General features: G+C 40.3%; 1 protein-coding gene across 1 annotated transcript; it reads left to right on the forward strand.

Moving 5' to 3' along the window:
• The first annotated feature begins 220 nt into the window (after nucleotides 1-220).
• Nucleotides 221-16480, forward strand: susd5 (sushi domain containing 5). Its single transcript, XM_022218411.2, has 5 exons — nucleotides 221-760; nucleotides 1924-2101; nucleotides 7568-7677; nucleotides 9843-10031; nucleotides 12287-16480. The coding sequence occupies exons 1-5, from the start codon at nucleotides 673-675 to the stop codon at nucleotides 14173-14175; spliced, it is 2454 nt and encodes an 817-aa protein (XP_022074103.2). The 5' UTR covers nucleotides 221-672; the 3' UTR covers nucleotides 14176-16480.
• Nucleotides 16481-16881: the final 401 nt, after the last annotated feature.

The raw sequence follows: 16881 nt of genomic DNA on the forward strand, positions 1-16881 counted from the left end.
TCCAATATATCCAATATAGAGAAGTTGGGCCTGCAATAGAGGGGACAGATCACCTTAATTAAGATTATTGTTCTCAAAGGATAAGCTCCATTTGGGTGTACTGAACCTCAGGTCCTTCATTAGCCACTGGGTGGTAAATGGACTATAAATAGTAATGCAGCTCTGCAAAATAAATGCACACGGATGGATATTTTTAAGGCTTAGGCTCACAGGGAATGAGCAGGTAGAACTGTAAGGCACTTTAGCCTGTCTCTATCTGTGCCTCTCTCTCTCTCTTTTCTTTTTTTCTCTGTAAAGGACCAGTCCGGTGGTCCTTCGCCCACCCTCCTCTCAAGATTTTGAGCCGTGACGTATTTACTAACGGGGACGCGCGAGTTTTCACACAGGTGCTCCATCTGCTTGCCACTGCGACTATTTGGAGGAGATAAACTGCGCCTGTCTCCTGAGCCGCTGCAGCCGTTTTCTTTCCGTTAACATCCTCACTTGTGAACACCTTTCCAGCCGCTCATCCAACCCTCTGCCACCAGGAGGCAAATAGCAGAAGTTTTGTCCTCCGCCGTCACTTTGACCTGCGAGTTTGTGAATACATTTCGAAGTTTTTGGAAACGTTTTCCAACACTAAACGTGAATTTAAGTCGACAGGAGAAAAACTTGTGGGGAGAGAAAAGAAAGATGTTGGATCGTTGTAACCAAAATCTTCAGGCTCTGCTCTTTGGATGTCTGGTTTGTCTTGTGGTGACCTCTGTTGTAAATGCAGATGGTAAGTAAACACTTTAAAAATTAGAATACTAAATAGATGCCATAACGACACTATGATTTTCATTATAAAGTTACTCTTAAATTAAATTAAAAAGTTTTATTCTCTCGAAGTTAGTGATGCGTAAAAGCGTTCCAGAGCGCAGCGGTGGATCCGTGCGCAAATATTTGGCACCTGCCTTGTTATCTGTGCTTTTAAGTCATGGAGCCTCTCAGCTTAAACTTTTCTTTCTTTAGCATAAATTTATCATCGCACTAACAAAATTTAACATCATAACGTCAATACCTGTGCAGAAAACAGCACTTTTACATCCAACAAATCTGTGCGTAAAGCTTCCATCAGATTTGTCACCTTTTAATTCCAGCTTTAAGAAACACAGACTCGGTTGTCTCGGTTTTATCCAAGAATTTAGAACAATCAATTCTTAATATATCAAAGCACTTTTCGTGTAATGTTTCTGTCCAGGTAATGATGCATTGTTGTGCTGAAATGAAATCACAGCTGTGGTCAATTAAGCATCACTGGAGGTGGAGAAAACAGATGCTCACACACATTAAACGTGACTGCTGAGCTCTCCTATAGAGACTCACATGCAAGTGTGATCCTTGATGATCCTTAATTGAAACACAGGTTACATGGCGCTTGTGTGCTATCACATTTTGTAATTTATTTGCAACTTATATTTATGTGATAATGAGAGGATTTAACTAGGATAGATATGTTAATTGATAATATAAATATGTATTCTAATACAATGACATGTCTGTATCATACCAGACACAATAAGGCTCTAAGGCTATTATATGCTTATGCACCAAATTGAAGAAAGAACCAATTGACTGGCTTTTTAGCAAGTCATGCCCAAATGTATTTGAATAAAAATGTGCTCCAAAAAATCTCATATGGGCCAAAGAACTTCATGAAGAAATGCAATTTGTTAAAATACTGTAACTCTCCCAACATCAGTTTCTTTTGGGGCTCCATGTTCAGTTAATTTGTCATCAAATATATCTGTCAAAACACATTTATTGATCGGATTTTATTCACAGCTCTTATTCCTACAGATCGTGCCATGATCTGGAAACACCCATGTTGTACAGCAGGCAAAAAGTCAGATTTATGAGTTCTGGCAATCCTCTAACTAATTTCTCTCTCCCTGCCCTCAGGTCGAGTTTTTGTGTTGGACCTGAGGAACTCCACCGGCCTGCAGGGCTTCAGAGATGCTGAGCGAGCTTGCGCCTCCCAACATGCACGCTTGGCATCAGCAGAGGAGCTCCGTCACGCCGTGGTGGGGTGCTACTTCTCCCCGTGCACCCGCGGGTGGCTCCATGGAGGCACAGTAGGGTAAGAAAAGGAAGCAATTGTCTTCATTGTTTGAAGGTGACATGTAGGGAAGAATTAAGATTTCCACCAAGGTCAGAGGTCACTCTGGTGTGTGCGCTTCTGTGTGTGTGTGACGGAGGTCGTGAGGATGGATGAAAGGAAGTAAAGAGAACGGTGGCGGTTACAGAGCGATAGAAGATAGAAGAGTGACACATTTCAGGGGGGAAGAGAACAAGCAGAGAGGAAGAGAGGGAGAAAGACTCTTCTGTTTCTTCCTGGAGGAGGAGGGAATTCTGAGCCGGGGTGTCATGTCGACAACTGCCTCCATTCACACCTCTCATCTCCACGGCAACATGACACACTGCTTTCAGCACCCAGAGACAGAAACAGGCACACAGACAGAGTTGATTTGGGCCTGAAGGAAGACAGGTACACTGGTGATTGACAGAGGTGATGCTGTTTTTTGGATGGTAATTCCAGAGTAGATACTAAAATTACTACAGTTTTGGTTCATGTGGTTCAACTATAAGGTAGTATGCAAACATGCTGATAATAAAGGAGGTTTAGTGTAAAGTGCTGGCAAGTTCATCTTTGCTAATTTGGTCATTCATGCACTTGATTATGAAAAATTAAGTGAACATCAGTTGGTATCTGAACAAAATTTATTAGTAATATGCTTAATAGTTGTTCGGCCAAACATATACTACATGTGCCTCTACCAGTGTGCTTTAAAGACCTGTAAACAGATACATTTCATCTAAATGATGTTTTGTTGTGTAATTAATCCAAATATTCACATATCTGTAATTGAACCATAATCCTCTTCAGCTATTATTGCGAGAAGAAACTGTTATGAAACAGAGTCTGACTCAGAATGGCAGTTTCCCTAAGAATGATCTGTTAACAACAACAAAAAAAAGCCACCTTCTTTTTTCCTACGTGCTCTCTACATGTTGCTCAGCGGACATCATCAGCTTTCACACTGACTTACCATGTTTCACAGTGTATCATCCCTCCACAGCTCCACACCTCACCCCTCTCCATTTCTGATGACTCAGTAGAGCAGCGACAACAATCGTGCTCAACCGAACTGACGTGGAATTTCACAGATAATCTGGTAGAATTCGTGATTCATGCATTTAGACATGTATGTTTCACACGAAAGGTAAAGTTGATGATTATTTTGGAATTTAAATGTTTCAAAAGTAGTATAATAGCACTTGATGATGGAGTGATCGTTTATTTATGAGTATATATATTATTATTTTTGGGTATTTTCAGCAAACTGTGTGAGGGAAATGTGATTTATAGCCGACGTCTGTCTTGTTCGAGTAGTCCTCTGATTTGATTCGATTTGGTAAATAAACAAGTTGCACAAATTGACCCATATGTTAAAGCATTACCTGCTTTATCGCCCATTTACATCTAAACAGGATCATAATGTACAAAATGAAAACTATTTTGTGTTGAAGAAGACTTGAAATTGGGAATTGAGGCCATTAACGTGTCAGCAAAATGTTTGCTTTGGTAGTAAATCAGTTGAGAAGTTGAGGAATCTTCTCATAGACTTCTATACAGCCAGAGAAGTCGCCCCCTGCCGATCATTAGATAGAATGCAGGTTTGAGTAACTACCACCTTTGTTTCACTTTTCAGACCTGAAGTCAACATCCACTTATTTTATACAGTCATTGATGACAAGTGAGCAGAAAATATCGGAGAATTTACAGACTAAAAGTATAGACAAGTCAAGTGAAGAGAAAGAAACGCTCCATCCAGAACACTTTCCATCACAGAAGAACAATTGGTCTGTTAATTATTTCTATCTATGATGTGAACTGAGCTGTTTTCCAAAAGGACATGCTCTGTCATCAGTGCTAGTTAGTTTTGAGGTCTATTGTGTAATAACAAATGTGTCTCAGGTTGACCCTCCTACCTTAACATCCTTCTCCTACCTGTCAATCAAACATCTGCTGCCCCGGTAACCAAACACAATAATACCAGCGGACTGAATTAACACTCATAGACATACTTTTGGGTTTTCCCTGCAATAGTTATGTCATGTAAGGCTGTGGATTTGAGAAGTGGGTCTTGGTTCAGGTGAAAAGCTCCGCACTGGTCAATCGTTTTACCTCTTTCACTCAGATACCTGCAGGGGCTAAAGTTGAATGTCTGAACCGTCTTTGTGTTTTTGTCTCTCTCAGAGTGTTTTCTTGGTGATTTCTGTCTTGGTCCAAATTTCTCTCCCCGTCTCTCAGACTTTTGTCCTTATAAGCTGAAGTTAGTGTGGCACAAGCATGCAGTATGAGTCACACTGCTCTCTTCTCACAGTCTCGCTGCGCTGCCAGTCAGATTCTTTCCAATTACTGATGCTCTGGCTGGTTCAGTTGCTCACACACCTACACAAATGCGCACACTCAAATTTGGGTCAATAGCTTGTCCATTTGGTTCACAATACTACCAATGAGAACTGATCTTAATGAACAGTGTAGTATGACTGAATTGTAATGATATTCGTGATGTCAGTCAGACTTTGCTTTAAATTTTCTTACATGGGGTTGATCGGCGCTGGGAGTCGCTTTGGGAACGTTGGCCTGGGAGTCAATCTTATCTGGTGTTTTTGGATGACGAATGGATTAATAATGCAATAATATGGCACTGAAAATAGACTGTTTACTCAGCACTTTTAGCCCCTGCAGCTTGTAGGCGTCGTGCACTTTCCACATTAGTCTGTCCCTGTGGATTACATATTATATTGAGTCCGTGATGTTGTGATTGACTATAAGAAGTTGGCTGTAGCTGACGGCTCCTGCTATAGGAACATCCATCCCAAATGTGTCACGATGTGATAATATTGTGTCACTCGCTACAGTTGCTGATACTGCAGCATGTCTGAGCTATGATGTGTGCTCCAGCACCCTGATGTCAGGCTGGAATAATATTTGAATAGGCAGCGAACCAGGCGGCGACCAAGAAAGCACTGTGCTGTGTGGCTGTATCTATCTCTGTGTGCAGTCAGGGTTCCCATACATAAACTACAGCTGCAGCTTTACATTTCATGTTACTCAGAGGAAACATTAAATTACTGGTATAACTCACACTCACTCCACTTCAGTCAGGCGTGGCTGAAATAGTCAGATCCTTTCCTGAAGAAAAAGTAGCGATGCATTAACTTTTCAATTTTCCATTACAAGTAGAAGACCTGCATTCAGGGTCTTACTTCAGTGCAAATACCAGCAGGGTCAATATATAACTGCGGGGCTTTTTGTCTCATAGTCCACATGGCATTTTTACAGAAATATTCTTCTAAATATTATATATATAATTGAGAAAATTGAAATTGAAAGTTCTTTCTCAAGACATTGTTGTAAACCTGTTGACATGCCATAAATCCACACTGGACTCACACTACTTTATATTAAATAACTCAGAAAGTGGAGTCTTGCCAGTCTTTTCTTCACAAGGAAGTGACATCATGTGGAGCAGGTCATGTGATCTGGAATTAACACACTTCCTTGAGAGGTGTTTTTGTAATGGGTAGTTGAAAATAATTTCTCAGACACAGATATAATTTATTTTCCATATAAAATTTGATATATTGCCAAAAAAGAAATATCTGTCATGATTATGCCAACTTAATAAAAACAACACAATCCAAACTATTTTTAATAAGTTCATTTTATTATTGTTTACCTAATTAGAAGGTGGTTGTTATTAAGTTTGGATGAGCATTGAGTTGATATTTTAGCGATATCTAGTCTTTTTTTATTAATAAGGGATTGCTTCCATAATATAGGATTATGGAATTTGTAAAAACATGATCATAGTGAGCATAAAAAACTTTTTTTTAACTTATCCCATGGATTTCAAAAATCCCTCAATTATATATATTGACCCAGCAGATGTAGTACTAGAAAACTGCTGATACTTACTGTTACTTTTGGAGCTGACGGAGGTGGAGTGCGCCAGTTTTGATAAGACAAGATAAGATTAAATAATCCTTTATTGCTCCCCATGCCAGGGGGAGTTTACATTGTTACAGCAGCAACAATATAAGCTGTATTAGTTCAGTGTTTCCCAACATGTGGGTCAGGCCCCTTTCAAAGGCTCACAAGATAAAATCTGAGAGGTCTTGAGATGAATAAAGGGAGAGGGAAGAAGAAAGTTCTTCTACACCAAATATAAATTATAGTACATATCATTATATAGCATGTATTTTTGTTAAATATTACATAATTTGACCTCTTTAGGCCTCTTAAAGTTAGTTAAATGACACCATCAGATAAGTCTAGAGAAACTGTGGTAACTAAAATATCCCATAAATTGTTGTGTCATCCCACAAACTTAATGCTGGACTTGAGGATCAACTCATTATAACTCATATATGACCTCACGTAACATATTTGCAGCCATAGCTCTATAATCCATAGGCTAATTATGACCAAGTTTTACACACGTCTGAATAAGTGACAACATGTTATACCTAAACGGTCAAAGGCCAGCTTCTACTGTGACACCGTAAGTTCTTCAAAGCACAATTGTGGCCGTCATTCATTGCTACAACTCAGGAACAGTAGAGGAGATCCATCCATCCATCCATTCTCTATACACCGCTTTATCCTCACTAGGGTCGCAGGGGGTGCTGGAGCCTATCCCAGGCAGGGGACACCCTGGACAGGTCGCCAGTCTGTCGCAGGACTCAGTAGAGGAGATGTGTCCTTTTATCATTTTAGGTCAGGTAGTGAATTGATTACATATTAAGCTCTCGGTGCTCATGTTGAAACTGTGCAGGTTGTGTTAGTTTTCTGTGCTGCTCGGTTAAAGGTGTGTATGAGGAGTTCACATTCTACAATTTGAAGCATCTTCTAGTGTCATGGCTACAGCTCTGTCTTATCTGAATCAGCTTTATTGGCCAAATGTGAACAAATACATCGAGTCTGACCAACTTACACACCTCAAAGCCTTCACCACATCTGTAATATGAATCCGAACAAACATGGATGCAAACTGAAACCTGTCTGGTTGGCGAATGCATGCACCAGCAATGTTCGATGTTTATCTGAAAAATAATTTACAGCTTAAATGATCACATCAACATTGATATGTACATAAATATACCAGAATTAAAAGCACAACACAGAAGTGTGAAGTAGCATACAATTGGAATCCACTGTAAAAATCGTACTGAAGTAAAAGTATTTTGTTATTTTCCACCACTGAGTGCAATGAAGCAGACGATTTGTGTCTAACAGAGTCTGTTTCTGTGTGTGTGTGCGAGGGAGTGTGTGAGAGACTGTGTGTTAAAAGTAAACACACTGGGTTTAATTTTCACCACCCTCAATCCCAGAATCCCTCTGGGGTTTCTGAAATGCTTCGCTGTAGGCCAGTCAGCCTCATATCACCTTGTAATTAATGACTCTGTTTGTGTGTAATTTAACTTTATATGAAGATAATAGACATTCTTAATGTGTAAATGTGTCTATTTTTAGGAGCACAGTGTGTAATATCGTGGGCAGCGCTCTGAAAGCAGTTGATGTGAGGACAGAAAACGCTACAGACGACACAACACACCTGGACGCCTTCTGTATCAAAGACAAAGGTTGGTAAACACTCACTAATACGGACACTCATACATTATAATGAGGATATGAATGAATGAGCTCTGTGTGTGCAGTATGTGTGTATATGTGTCCTTCCTGAGATATTTACTGAGGTGTAAAAGAGGCTGTGTTCCTGCCCTCTTTCCATCTACAGCTCTGCTTTCATCACTCTCCATCCTACTCATGTTCGCGTGCCATGTTTTCCTCATATCTGTCTCTAAATATGAATCCATCAATCCTCTCCTGGATGTGTGTGTGATACAACCTGGTCCACGAATGTGCCCAGACGCAGCTGAAACTAAATTCCACTGGCACTGACAGAAGACGTGGGCAAGTCTGCGGCTGGTTTTGGATCAGATTAGTATCGAACGCCACCTCCAAGAGGTCTCTAGTCTTTCCTCATAAACAGGAGAGCTACAGTGCCATGGCTGTTAATATACCACACAGCCTGATGTTCGAACAAACGCTCAGCTGTGGGAAAAATGAGCAGCACAGATCCACTTAATGCAGCAATACGGAAGGGCATAGCTTCACAGTCAGGGTTACAGTTACGGCTGCAGCTGTTAGTCAAACCTTTGTTTTCACCGGGAAGTTTGGAAGCATTACATGTCGAGAAAACCACATTTCAAGGTAACATGTACATATACATTTTTGCTAAACTTCATTAAAATAGATTGGTTTTAGATAAACACAATGGTTTAATTGAATTAGTCAGTCCTGTTGGCAAAAAGTTATTTTAAAGAACCATTCCAGGGAAATTTTTGCGACTGTTTATAGTTCAGACAACAGACATTTAAAGACATGCCATAGTTTTACAGTCTTAACTGTCACGGAACTTCAGATGAAGACCCAAGAGCAAAGAGTACAGACAGGCAGGTTGAAGCCAAAGACACTTTAATCAAATAAAGCAGAGTTAAAATCTAAATTATAAATCCAAGTGAAAAATTAAAGCCACTAATCCTGTGAAACATAATGTAAAAACAAAACAAAACTAATTCAAAAGGCACAAAAAAACAGAAAAATTAGAGAATAGAATTCAAAAACCCAATGCGCAAATTTGGAACTAAGGACAAGAATCACTGAGGACAACAAATGAAGACAAAGGAGTGCTAAAAGGACAAAAAGTCTCCAAACAAGACATTTCTAAACAAAAATCTTAATGGAGAGACAAGACGCAGGTCAGTGCGATCAATAAAGGAAGGACAACAGACAAAGGAAAGGAATAAAATGACAAGAGACACACAAGGGACTGTGGATTTCAAAATAAAACAGGAAATAGGTGCAACAAAAAACCTAGATCATGACATTTATGAATTTTTTAACCTTAAAATTATCAGTTTAGATTCATTTAGATAAAAAAATAACTGTAATAAATTACAGTACACATGGAGTATTTCTATATTTTGACAGAACAGTCATTTAGCAACTCAACTGCATTGCAGGAAATCATTTTGACATTATAGACAGAGTGCTTTAAAGACAAATAAAGAGAATAAAATGTTGACAGTATAATTAGAGCAAGACAAGAACATTTTATAATTTGGTTATACTGCAAAAAATGCAGATTCCTTTGGCTGCTTTGGAAGCTTTGGCATTGACCACCGCAGATTCAGCTTAACCATATAGATCTGACACAACATTAAATTCAGAGAAGGAAATACAATGCTTTGAAACATTTTTTGAAAAGTGGTACACAGTAACATAAAATAGACTGATGTCATAAATTCACTTAAGTCAGCAAAAATACAAAAATATCTTAAATTTATGTATTTTTTATAGTACTAAGGCTGCAAACTTAGAAGTTTTTTAATATAAATATTAGACCTTTGAACATTAGATATTCATCATTATAATAAAAAAAGCAAAATCCATTATTTCTGAGAGCAAATAAAAGACTAAAACCTTCTCCTAAGATCTATTATGCAGCATTTTTCAGGCTATCAGCATGTTAATATTCGTCAGAAACAGTGTTCCATTTGGATATTAACCATAAAAATTAAATCAGAATGAAGACAGAATAACCTTTATTTCATCCTTTTGGTTTTGTTAGTGATAAACCATGAATCATAGTTATATTGAAGAGTGATAGCATCATTATTAACTAGTAGTTTGAGCTTTTTTTAAAAATTTTGATTACATGCATCTCTGTGTTTGTTGTTGGCAGATGTGCCGTGTGGAGACCCTCCATCCTTCCCTAACGCACGTCTACAGGGACATTCTGGCTTTGAGATGGGAGACGAGCTGCTGTACGCGTGTGTTCCAGGTTATGTGATGCCCAGCGGACAAACCGCCTTCAGCCTACTGTGCGACAGCTGTGGAGAGTGGTACGGACTGGTGCAGATTTGTGTCAAGGGTAAGAAGGCGTTTAAACTGTTTATGTACGGCAGAAATAGAAAAAGGCAGAAAGAGACAGATCCCCCTTTTGCTCATCCACCTCAAAGCCCCGAGCTTTGACCTGGGCAGGACACCAAACTGAGCTCAGCCTCCTCACTTCTTGCCTTGTTAGCTGCTAGTGCCGTTAGGTGACCGGTGATTGATTCGTTACTTTTGGAAAACAGACTCTTACTTGTGAGTTGAGATGAAAATGGCTGCGATGACACCCCAGTGTGACATGCCATAGAGTTGCCCAGCTTGTAGCAAAAGGAGAAAGAGTCTATGAAGGTATAACATCAGGAATGTGTGGATGGTTATCTAACAGAGTTGGAATCATGTTTGTGCTCTAAAGCCATGGTTCCTGAGTAGTCATAAGAGGGTTTAAAGAGCAAAAATTGCAAAGTTGCATTTATTTTTCTCTGTATTTACTCAGGATTTCATTAAATCCACATTTAAAATCCACCAGCCTGAGATAAAAAGTCGCAATTTCAGTCATTAAATAATTAATTAATTGAACAGAGGGAACTTACATTGAATCTAAGTAAGAAAATAAAATTCTTGAACTTTGATGGCTACAACAATTTGCAAAGTTGGTAAAATAAAATCGTCAAATAGAGCATCTGTGAGTTAAAAACAAATCCATCTATTAAGACAAGAGCAGCTGGAAGTACAGAAGAATTAATATAAGAGACTAAACTGCCCTAATGAGCCAAACTCCAGACTCCTCTGCAGGTTATGCCAGGTCACAGGTCCACAACGAGTAAAACTGGGTTTTCTAAGCTCAGGAAAAACAGCTGTGCCTGCAGCATAATCCAATCATTTAAGCACATCAAGTCAGGGCTCACATTAAAATGCAGCAATGAAGTACTGTAGGGGGGTAACCAAGCAGTGAGTCTTATGACTTAAAAACAAATCTATTTCTTTCATGCCTTACAGAGAGTGAGGGCCACCCGGTCTTAGCGTACAGCTCACAGTGATGAGTATTATAATTATCATCAGTAACAAACCCTAATAGAGAGTGAAGTGCTCAAGGGCTTAAGAGTCGCCGCTGATGCAAGCACATATAAAAGGTCAGCATAATTAATCCAGGCCTGCTCAAAAAGTTGCCTCAATAAGCCTTTTTCTGCAGTGCAGTGGGAAACAAGATTTATTCCTGTGAAAGAAAACTATTTTTGTTTTAGTTTAGTCACCAGTCTGGACACATGATCTTTAAAAGTTTCTCTTCAGTCCAAATTCCCAGACATTTATACACCTTTCAATATTTGTGCTGATCACTGAAGACATGACCAGATTGTCATAAGTGATATTTTAGGCTCTGGTAAGGATCATGAGTTTAGTTAAATGCTTATTGTGCACAACTTGTAAGCCAGTGAAGCGGTGTTGAAAGGCTTTGACAGTATAATGCCCAGTATGCACAAACAGTAAAATTGTTTCACCAGCCTAAAGATGTCCATAATAAACTGACACAGAGGAAAAAATGCCATCTATATTAAGAGTGGCCCCAGAATTTAGCCTTGAGGGGCACCTTTAAAATCTTTCACAAACTCTGACTTAACGTTTTTTAATAACCACACACTGTGTTTGTCCATGAGGTATTTTTGAAAAACGTTTTTATTAAATACAGTTAACTGGATAAATTGACTCCATAAATTAGCCCCACATTTTTGGATATTTTTGCCATTGGTACCATTTTCATATCTTTCCATTGTATACAAGGCTACAGCTTGTATACAAATAAGCAAAGCAGCAAATAAGCGAAGCTTAGTATAAAGACTGGAAAGAGAGGGAACGACTAGTATGGCTCTATCTAAAGGTAAAAAATAAAAATCCACCCTAGCAGGCCCACTGAAGCTCAACAACAATTATTACATTATCTTGTTTATTTAATTGGTAGAAAAACTGAAGTTTTGCATGGGATCTATATGTGGGATTATTTTGTGGCTGGAAGCGATCTCATGGAGCTTTTTTATCCTTGTGAGAGTCTTTTGGAGCTAAGCTAGGCTAACCAACTGCTGGCTGTAGCTTCATATTGAATGGACAGAGTGGTATTTTTTCTCACATCTGACTCTTATCAACAACATACTTTATCAAATTTTCAGAAATGTTAAACTATTCTCGAGTATAAGGGGTCATGATCCAAAAAGTGTGGGAACCACTGCCAAGTTACTTAATGTGCAAGTCTGATGTAACTTTGTGTGTTGATTAACACATACAGCATGTTTCCTCTTTCTGCAGATGAGACTGAAAGTCACGTAGACTATGAGGACAAGTTCACAGATTCCTATGGGGAGACAGAGCATCACAACGAGAGACCAGAGGAGGCGCATGGTGAGACATATGAGGAGTCGCATGGAGCTGCATACCCAGATGGGAAGACGAGTCATGAGCAGCAAGAGACAAGCTTCAGTGTCAAAGTAGAGGAGGAGCATCAAGACCAGCATGAAGTAGGAGGAAAGGTGATTAACCATGGTGGAAAATTTGAAGAAGCTGTAGAAAAAGGAGAGAAAGCTGAGGAACGGGCTGTTGAGGACTTCACAGGTCATCCTGTGTTCGAACAGGAGAGGACGGAGGTGGTCCAGACTGATGCAGCTGCAGCCACAGAGGCACCGGTTTCTCTTCTCTCCCAAAAGCATCTGTTCTGGTTCCCCTCTGAGGCCTTCCAGGAGGAGGAACCTCCTGTTTCCAACAACCCGGTTACACAGACAACACAGAGAGCCTCAGGAGCCCAATCAGAGGAGAGCAAAGAGCACGAGAGCCAAGAAAGACCTCATCACCAACGTCCTGTTGATGCTGATGATCATCATCGTGACAGCTATGATGATGATGATAAAGATGATCATGACCACAGCCGCCATGACGACCAGGACATCCACGAGGACAGCCACTACGATGATCACTATGACAGTCACCAGGATGAAGACCATGAGGATTCTGTGAAGCTTCCAGCTCAGCATGATGATCTGGACAGTAGGGAACACCACAATGATCACGATGATCACTACGACATGGGCGAACATGAAGAGGAACGTGATCGTGTTCGCTACGGCAGTCAGAAGCACAATGATCGTGACAACACCTATGATGATCATGATGATCATGGTGACGATGATGGAGAACATCCCGATGGGTCTGAGGAACATCCAGATGATGACCATGACGACCATGATGACCATGAAGACCATGATGACCAAGAAGAGGAAGAGCATGATGACGGTGAGGAACATTATGACCATTACTCTGACCACGATGATCACGATGACCATGATCACAAAGACGACAGCTATGATGATCACGACAGCCACGAAGACGATGATGATCATCACCATTTGATCGTCTCTATGGCAACTGATGAGCGTCAGAACACCTCCCAGAGGGGAGTTAAGGCCACCACAGACGAGACCTGGCTGGACGGCTACCCTGTTGTTCCAGAAGAAACAGAAAACGGCGACTCCACAACGGAAAAGGTGAGACCAGACAGTAAAGAAAGGGGGAGTGTTACCAAGACAACAGACAGACCCAACGAGGTGGAAATTCGTCTACCTGTTTCTTACACCAGCTTGCCAGAGGAGAATGAATCTCCCACCACTGTGCCTGAATTGGATCATAGGGTTGTGGAGGAAGTGTGGCCCAGCTTTATCAGGACCCCTGCTCCCTCTGCTGACCATTTAGACCCTTCAGACTCGCCCTCATACTCAGACACCCTGGACTACGACACCCAACAGGCAGCTCCCACCCACTCCTGGATGGACGACCTCACCGAACACCCCTTCCTCGATCAAGGCCTACCTCCTCCGATGCACGACAACGATGACGACGTCTTCACCGGATCAATGGAGGAACGCAACCTGCCCAGTGAGACCGGCGAGAGGGGTGAGGTGGAAAGGGAGATGGGGGAGATGATCTGTGTGGGTGAGAACTGCCCTCCCCGTCCTCCAAGCTCCTCCGGTCGAGGTCCAACGGTGGCAGCCATAATCGTGGCGGTGTGTGCGGTCGCCACAGCAGTCATCGTCGGGGTGTGGTGTTACCGACGGCAGCAGCAGAAGAGTTCGGTGTACGAGATGAACGGGAAAGGCCAAAGTCAGAGCAGACAGGGCCAACAGATAGAGATGCAGCAGAAAGTGTAGGAGCCAGAGATGAGAAGATGCTGATGAAGGGCAGAGACATCGAGGAAGGACAGGAAGATTCAGATGAAGCTGGGAGGAAAGAACAGCTTCTCATTTTGTTAGAAACTACTCCATATTTGAAGATTTTGAATAGGTATGAACAGATAACTTGCTGCAGCTCTGCTTTCATGGCAAACCTTTGCAGAACTAGCAGAAAATATTAGTAAAACATTGAAACAAGATGGTAAGCGATATCGATTCTGTGGAAATCCACCTATCTTTCTTAACCTATTGATTATATTCAAAGCTCTGGCATCGAGCTGGACACCTAAAGGTGCTGTGACTGGGCTGGACTCAACTCCAGGAACTGAAAAAGGAGATTATAAATAAATGACCATGTAGGAAAACCACACAAACACAGGGCCTAACAGCCTGCCTGAGTACACGAACTGAGATTTCAACCTCCAAAGCTCTTGGACAATGTGGTAAAGATCCTCTGTGTTATCTTTCGTTTACTTTATTGATTGCTGTTTTAATTTTTGATGTGTACTGTTCTGGATTTACCATTCACCTTTTCTGTTGTTTTATGTTTATAAAAATTGCATTTCACTTGTTGCTCGACCACGAGAGTGTTGAAGTTAAGAACAGTTCAGACCTTTTGGACAACTCGTCCCAAATGACCAGTCTGGTGTCTGTCAGACCAGAAAGAATGGAGAAAAAAGGTGAACAGGTCAGATGAAGAGAAGCGAGAAGGGAAAGGGAAGAAAAAAGAGGTGCAGTATGATGGGAGAAATATTTTTAAGACTGGTGGTTTTGACAGTCGGCTGGTGAGACGTATGGAGGCATCCAGACTGCAGACTCAGCCCCATGTATGTGTGTGATAGAGTGTGTGCGTCTCAGCTCGACGGTCAGCGGTTCATCGTGTTTGAAGTTTCTGACTGAGGAACCGGAGTGGATGCTGATGGCATTCAAACCGAGCAGAGACTAAACACTGAGCTGCTGCCATGGCAACAGAGAATCACAACCCTAAATGGATTGAACTTAAAGTGATCTTCTGACTGCTTAGAGTGTTTTTTCCATTAAAAATCCAACAAAAAATGTATTCAGATTTTTAAAAGTCAACAATAGGGCTGGACCATAAGTCCTACAATATACTGTATATACACATAAAATAAATGTAATATTTTAATATGTCAGTTGGTGGCATTTCCTCTTTAATGTCCTGATTATTCACATAAAGATGACTGAGATGTGGACTGGACTCTGGACTTATTTGGCCATTTATTATCAGATTAGATATCCGTGGTTGTTGTGATAATTCCAAACAATGTACTGTAGTTATCTTTAAAAATCAGTGAGGAATAAATTAGACCAATAAGAAATGTATATTTTGGCCCCATAAATTAGTTTCTTGTCCAGAATTAGTCCAAAAAAAGTATCTCTGGTATGTTGTAGCAAATATTTGAAATGTTTAAAACAGAAATTTATATAAAAGAATGTAAATAGATTCAAAATAGCCACAAGGGGGTTTACATTTCAATACCAGAGTGGGTTCTTCTAGTGAAAAAAAAGATCTGTAGGGCAATAACTTTAATAGAAAGTGCTTTAACTATAATTATTGTGAGTGGTGATGAGTAGACAAGGCACTTTTGGTGTCGTCTGTTTATTCTTCTATGTTTAAGTCAACATCCAGCCATTTTAATGGTGTTATTTTAATTGGGGTGGGAAATCAAATATTTTGTCAAACTTTTGGACTTCTGAATTGACACTAATGTGGTGAGGGCCTGAGGAAAGTGGTGCCTGTTGTCTATATGTTTCTGTAAATAGGAATCTATGAACTTGCTGTACATACTGTAGCATTACTGGAGTGTGGGACATGAATTTAAGATTTAATGTAAGTTTTCTTCTTCACCAAATCATTCAAACGCAGTCAGCATTAGACACGACTTACACAGGGTACGCTCATCTCTGCAAAATCTGATCTCCTGCTTTTTACTTCATCTGCTGTTTTAAACACTTGCTCTGTATTTGCAGTCATATATAAATATATAAAGACCACAATGGAGATTATTGAGCCTCTCTAGACTCAGACTAGTCATAAAAATAATCAAGAATATTAAAATACTGGTATTCATTTGGAATTTTAATAGGAAAACCTATCAAAACTGATCATCACGTATGAAAATTTCTCACTTTCATTCGCATGATACAAAGATTCTTCCATTTCTGTTTCTTTTTCATCTCAAACAGCCTGAAGTGTCTGATGTCAGGATGAAATGTGTACTGTATATGTTTTCTCTGAGTCACAATAAACATCTAAACATGTGCTTTTACCTCTATTTTTTACTTTTGTCGAGGTCAGACACGCTGACTCATGCTACAGATCTCAGATTGCATGCTCCATTGTTTACCCACGATTGTGTAAGTGTCTGACTAATCGCACTTTAAGGTGTGACTTTAACCTGTGACCTTGACGCCCGACTATCAGCCTTTCATCGAAACATTTAACAAAAAGCTCCGTTTATCAGCCTGCTACCTTTTGCCGCTCTGACCTAAATGTATTTAAAAAGAAGAAGAGCTGAGAGTCGAAGTGCGCTCGAGGGGGAAGTAATAAAAGAGACAGGTAAATAGAGGCAGGAGAGAAGGAGGACGGAGACACAGAGACACTCAGTAATACAGAGAGAATGTTCCCTGGTGGGTTTTTAACATCACTGTGTGACAAACTGC

The sequence above is a fragment of the Acanthochromis polyacanthus genome, chromosome 11, assembly GCF_021347895.1.
Source record: "Acanthochromis polyacanthus isolate Apoly-LR-REF ecotype Palm Island chromosome 11, KAUST_Apoly_ChrSc, whole genome shotgun sequence".
In the NCBI taxonomy this organism is placed as follows: domain Eukaryota; kingdom Metazoa; phylum Chordata; class Actinopteri; family Pomacentridae; genus Acanthochromis; species Acanthochromis polyacanthus.